Below are 5,681 nucleotides of genomic sequence, written 5' to 3'. Positions count from 1 at the left end.
AGAAGATGAGGGAATGTGGGGTTGCGGTGGGAAGGACTTAGAAGCAGGAAGCGTCGGGCGCCTGGGTGGCTCAGTCGGTTAAGCGACTGCCTTCGGCTCAGGTCGTGATCCTGGAGTCCCTGGATCGAGTCCCGCATCGGGCTCCCTGCTTAGCAGGGAGTCTGCTTCTCCCTCTGACCCTCCCCCCTCTCGTGGGCTCTCTCTCTCTCATTCTCTCTCTCTCTCAAATAAATAAAATCTTAAAAAAAAAAAAAAAAGCAGCAGGAAGGGTCTCTCTGAAAAACACTTTCTTGGACAGATGGGCCTCCAAGCTGGGCCAGCAATTCCTTTCCTGAGCTGCCTAGCTCATCTGCTCTCCCACCCCAAAGAGTCAGTAGACTGGGGGGGTGCCATGTGTACTGTCTTTGTACCTCTGCATGCAATTCTGCCGTATAACCTCTCTTGCAGACCACTAGGCTGGGGCAAGGGGCAGTTAACGAGACAGAGCTGGCTAGGGGTCCTTATTGTGGAGAAGTGAGTTAGGAAGGTGGGATTGGGCAGGGAGACAGGATATGAAGTAGGCAATGGAATGATAGGATAGGAGTTCCTGGGACGAAAACTTTTGACAATAGGAAAACTCTGCAGGTTTCTAAGCGGGAGGGTCACGTGTTTTAGACCCCTGAGATACACCTGGTAATGTTAAGTCAGGATTCACCCCACATCCTCTTTCTATGTCCCGTCTCTGTTCATCAGTGGAAACAGGATTCCACCAGCCCCCTCCCTAACTCCACTCATTACATCCTGACCTTAAAATACTTCTGTGGTTTCACATGCATCACCCTCCCCCTGTGCTGCTGAGTCAGCTTCTTCATTGCATGTTCGCCCTCCCTGAGCTTGCAGAAAAGCACAAACATTGTGGACACACGCTTCAGAGTTTTACCATCTTTATTTTCAATCTGCCAGACCAGGTTGTCTACTCCTGTGCTAGTCAGTGTTAACCTCTGACTGATGAGCGCCAGGCTGTGTCCTGACCCGTGTGGGGGTGCCACGGAGGGAGAAGACGAGACCCAGACTTCAGGCAGGTTTAATACGGGGAGGCAAGATACACATGTGCAGATGACTGGAGCATACTTACAAAGCAGCAGATCAAAGCGATACAGTACAAACCCAGATCGTTAGAAGTCACAGTTCCCGGTCCTCCCTCTTAGTCCTCTTGACTCATAATCTTCCTGAGTCTTCTTTGACCTCATTTGGTGTTCTCTTCCATCTCTTTCCCGTGTCTCCTTTCTAGTATCAACAGCTAGACCAGTGTCTAGGTGTTGTTTCAAAGCTTGTAGCAAGATTGCTTTAGGACACTGCTTCAGCCCGATCATCCCCAGCTACCAGCCATCTCCCAAGGACTGAATTTGTATGAGCGACATTGCTTCTGAAACTCCGGTCTCAGAGTGCTTCTGTGCCTCACCATTTCTCCTTTGGTCCTGGAGCTGTGCTCCTTTGGGAAGAAAACTTCAGTCAGGAAGGGATACCAAGCCACTGAGAGAGGATTTTACAGCCCCAGTAGTGGATCGGTCTGAGGATTTCTGACCCTGAGACAGGAACCCTGATGTTCCCCCTCTCCTAGGCTGCTCAATGCCTGTGTCACCCAGAGTGCCTCCAAAGGTCCAGGACACCCCTAGTCTGTGGTGAAGTCAGAACTCGGAGCTCCCTCTGCTTGACTCACACCCCTGTCCACATTTGTCCCCTCTGCTGTCTCTCGGCCTCTGCGTCCCAACAGGGAGGAGCTCTGATGCCGCAGGATCTGCAGCCCCTTCCCAAAGGCTCTGCGCACAGCTGACGAAGAGAAATAGAAAAGCAGGGGGTCCAGACTGGCATTGAGGGAACTGAACACCACGGCTTCCGCCCTCCACTGGGGGCTCTTCTTTGTGTAAAACCCCACCAGGTGGGATACGTTGTAAGGCCCGAAGCACACCAGGAAATTAAGGAGCGTCACAACAGCCAGCCCTACAGCTCTGCGCCGCCTGTGGGCCCCCACGTGGGGCTGGGTGAGCATGATCCACACAAAGCGCCAGTAGCAGAAGATGGTGATCGCCATGGGGACGAAGAACAGGAAGAGGCACAGCTCCAGCCTCACAGAAAGCACCACCTTCAGCTGAGATTCGTTGAAGTTCTCGTAGCAGGTGATGCCGTCGTCATTCGTGGCATTCTGGGTTGAGTTCCAGTACTGACCGATGATCACGATGGTGCAGTGACCAAAGGACAGGATCCAGGCCACCAGGGCAGCGATCACTCCATACACGGGCTTGCGGGACAGCTTGTACTGCACGGGGAAAGCCACTCCCAGGTAGCGCTCGATGCTGATGCCGGCCAGGAGCCACGTGCTGCAGTAGATGCTGCTGTAGAAGCCGAAACCCGTGAGGGCACAGAGCCACTCGGGCAGATACCAGCGGAAGTTGTACGCAGCCTCAGTTATCTTGAAGGGCAGCAGCAGCAGCAGCAGGAGGTCCGCCAGCGTCAGGCTGAGCAGGAGGATGTGGATGGGGGCAGGATGGGGCTGGCGGACCCGTCCCACGAAGGCCCGTAGCGCCAGAAGGTTGGCAGGGAGACCAGTGAGGAAGATGACGATGTAGGCCGTGAGGATGAGGGAGTTGCGCCAGTTGGTCATGTTGGCTCTGGAAGAGGTTGGAAAAGGGCAGGGTCAGGAGGTCCCACTCCCAGCCTGAGCCCCACCCCTGCCTGGTTCAGGATGGGGACATCCTCCCTGGTGCTCTCCCCTTCCCAGACCAAAGCTTTCTGCTGCTGCCGCTGCTTGCTCACACCACCTGCCAGAACTGCCCAGAGCAATTATTGACTTTGCCTGGGGCGGGATATTAAGCAGTAGCTATTACATTGGCCATCATGTGTCTCTGGGGGGGACCAACCCTTGGCTTTCTCCTCTCCTCACAGATACAGGAAGTTACTGTTATCAGCTTCCACCTTTCCTTAAGTTCTTTACTCAGTCAAAGATCCACGGAGAGAAAAGGCAAACCTCATCTCACGAGGGGAGGCCTGCGAGCTCTCTCTCGGCTGTGAGACCCAGTGCCGGCTCTCCACAGGACCCCGCCACACGCCCAGGAAGCAGGTGCCTGGCCCCTCAACCCATCCCCCTACCTTGTCTTCCTCTCCTTTTGCAGAACACAGATTCTCCTCCACCTTTTTCTCCCCGGACCAATGCCGGACTTTGGGACTATTACTGAAAAGAGGAAGCTAATGAGGTATGGAGGAGGGGCAGTGGGAAGGAAGGGTGAGCCTGTATTATCTTTTGGGGCTTGTCCCCTAAAAGACTTTAGACCATATTCAAGAAAGCTCAGTGTTTTGACTATCAACAGAAGAACTCTCAACGGGGTCACTCAGTTTCTACTTGGCTTATAACCCTTGCTGCCCAAACACAGCCCAGCCCCTCCATCCTCTCTCTGGGCTTGAGGTCCCGGTCTGTTTCCTCGATCCCACCTCCACTTGCTCCTGTCTCCATGTATGAGCCTCACATCCCGTTTCTCACAGACTTCCGGCAGCCCCCCAGCCCCTCCCCCTCCACTCCAGATCCCAGCATCTCTTCCCAGAGCACAAGCACTGAGCCAGCTGCCTTGCCTTGTCTTCAGTCCACAGAGATGGCTTCTTGGGATTAGTCCTGAAGGGAAGTCTGAAAGCTTCTGGGAAAGAGGAACAGGGCTTTAGCCACTGCTACTGCCCATTTCACACAGGAAAAAATTGTAAGGAACCTGCTGGTAGAAAGCTTTTATACTAGCACAAGTCATGTGACCAGAGGGAGGAAGGTCAGTAATTGAACACTGTCTCCTCTCAAACCTGAAGGATGGGGCGCCCGCCGGCATCTTCATTCTCCCCCTAGAGATCCTCACTCTGACTTCCAAACCCAGCTTCTCTGTCCCTAGGTCCTGAATTATTTTTTCATTCCCAGGCATTTTTCCCATTTCTCAAGTCAGATGATCTTATCTTCTCTTTTCTAGGCAATTTCTTTTGTAATTCTTCTCATTTTCGGAAAAGAAGTTTCCTCTTTCCTTTTAGTCTTCAATTTTTTCTTTCCTGTGTGGTCTCCTGTCCTCGGCCCTCAACAGGTTACTTTTGCCCTCTTGGTTGAGACAGATTGGTTTCGCCTAGCCTGCGTCTTGTTCTGGTGGAAATAGCATGGCATTTAGAGTCATGCAGATGTGGGCTCAAACCCAAGTCCCTTCACTGGGACCTTGGAGCAGATGAATTTTCTGAATTTTAGCTTCCTTTTCAGTCAAGTGAGGATGGGAATACTTACTTCCCAGGGTTTTTGGTGAGGTGTGGATGAGATGGCATGTATAAAGCATACAGTCCAGTGCTGAGCACTGAGTGGATGCCCGTGAGTGGAAGTGTGCTGGCAGCTTTGGAGAGAGTAAGTCACTTGGTAAAATATCCAGAGGCTGAGGGCACCGACATGCCGTCCGACTCGGGAGAGTGTCAGGGATTCAGGAGGTGTGCCTGTGTGTCTCTTTACAGGGGAGTTGTGCTCAGGCTCCCGTGTCTTTCCCCCATGTGTTCCCTCTCCCTGTGGGCTGGGTCCAACCTCTGAGCCACCCTTGTTCCTTCCTCACCTTTCCCCCTCTATGGAGCTCCAGGTTAGAAGCTCCTGGATTCCTGTCCGGGTACACACATCTGAGGAAACAAAGTCAGAACACATTTGCCTCTTGACCTAGGGAATGGGTCTCCGTTTTGCCATCTGTGGCCTGATCCCTGCTCTCAGAATTCTTTCCCCTGGACGTATACTCACCCCCTGTTGTTTGCTCAGTCAGTCATTTCCTCAGTCATTAGTTTTTTAGGCTAGAACCATGGGGTCCAGAGATCTTAATATTTAGCTTTTCTTTCTCTTCAGCTCTACCCTCCACTAGAACCAAGGAGTTTGATCTTTGCATTTATCTCCTTCTCCTGGCACACACATGCACTTCCCAGATAAACAGGGGAACTAAGGAAGAGACCAGTCTCTGTTGCTTGCTACCAAATATAATTGTGTCATTTTGCTTTTATGATTTTCTATAACTATTCATGAGGATCTGGATTTAATGGCCAAGCAGAAACTTCTGGCATACAGGTGTTGAGGAGTAGGACCACTGCTTTATCTCTGCCTGTCCTCCCCCTGCCCCTGCCTTTCTCCTGTCACTGAGGCACGTCACCTATGTTGAAGGGGCCCCAGTGAACCCCCTCCTCCACATTATGAAGGTAACATAATAAAGGAAACTTTGAACTCATGACTCATAACACCCACCTATGTCACAGGAAAAGGAAATGCAACCTCTAGGCCTGAATTCAAGGGCTGAGCTTTCACAAAGGCAATGTCTTTCACAATCTCTTCCAAGTTGTTTTCTTTCATCATCATTACAACCCAGCTTTAAGGAAGTTGGGCCTGTTATTTAAAGTTATGTATAATCACTTTCTCAACTTCCTTAGTCCTCAGTCACTGCTCCCATCCCCTGTCCACTCTAATCTGGGTTATATCCCTGTTTTTCCATAGGACCTGCTCATCCTAAGATTAACAGTGACCTCTCTGCTACTAAATTTAGTGGACATTTTCTTCCTCTTTTATTAGCCTCCAACACAGATTCCATAGCCTTCTTGAAACATTCTCTTTCCATGAATTCTCCTATATTATGCTCTTCTGGTTTCCTGGCCTTTTCCCAGGTCACTTC

General features: G+C 51.3%; 1 protein-coding gene across 2 annotated transcripts; it reads right to left on the bottom strand.

The window, feature by feature from the left end:
* Window positions 1–906: 906 nt before the first annotated feature.
* Window positions 907–3,739, bottom strand: FFAR2 (free fatty acid receptor 2). 2 transcript variants are annotated; one of them, XM_036108566.2, is made up of 3 exons: window positions 3,604–3,739; window positions 3,127–3,208; window positions 907–2,648 (listed from the first exon to the last, which is right to left on the bottom strand). In XM_036108566.2, exon 3 carries the CDS (start codon window positions 2,639–2,641, stop codon window positions 1,652–1,654), a length of 990 nt encoding a protein of 329 aa, XP_035964459.1. In that variant the 5' UTR covers window positions 2,642–2,648; window positions 3,127–3,208; window positions 3,604–3,739; the 3' UTR covers window positions 907–1,651. The 2 variants fall into 2 exon arrangements, with proteins under 2 accessions (XP_035964459.1, XP_035964458.1); XM_036108565.2 differs by lacking the exon at window positions 3,127–3,208.
* Window positions 3,740–5,681: the final 1,942 nt, after the last annotated feature.

The sequence above is a fragment of the Halichoerus grypus genome, chromosome 15 (assembly GCF_964656455.1).
Source record: "Halichoerus grypus chromosome 15, mHalGry1.hap1.1, whole genome shotgun sequence".
Taxonomy (NCBI): Eukaryota; Metazoa; Chordata; class Mammalia; order Carnivora; family Phocidae; genus Halichoerus; species Halichoerus grypus.
This window is presented reverse-complemented; position numbering and strand designations above follow the sequence as displayed.

Bases quoted from the DNA above. Each gene is read 5' to 3' on its own strand.
- FFAR2 (XM_036108566.2), bottom strand. From the start codon at position 2,641: ATGACCAACTGGCGCAACTCCCTCATCCTCACGGCCTACATCGTCATC.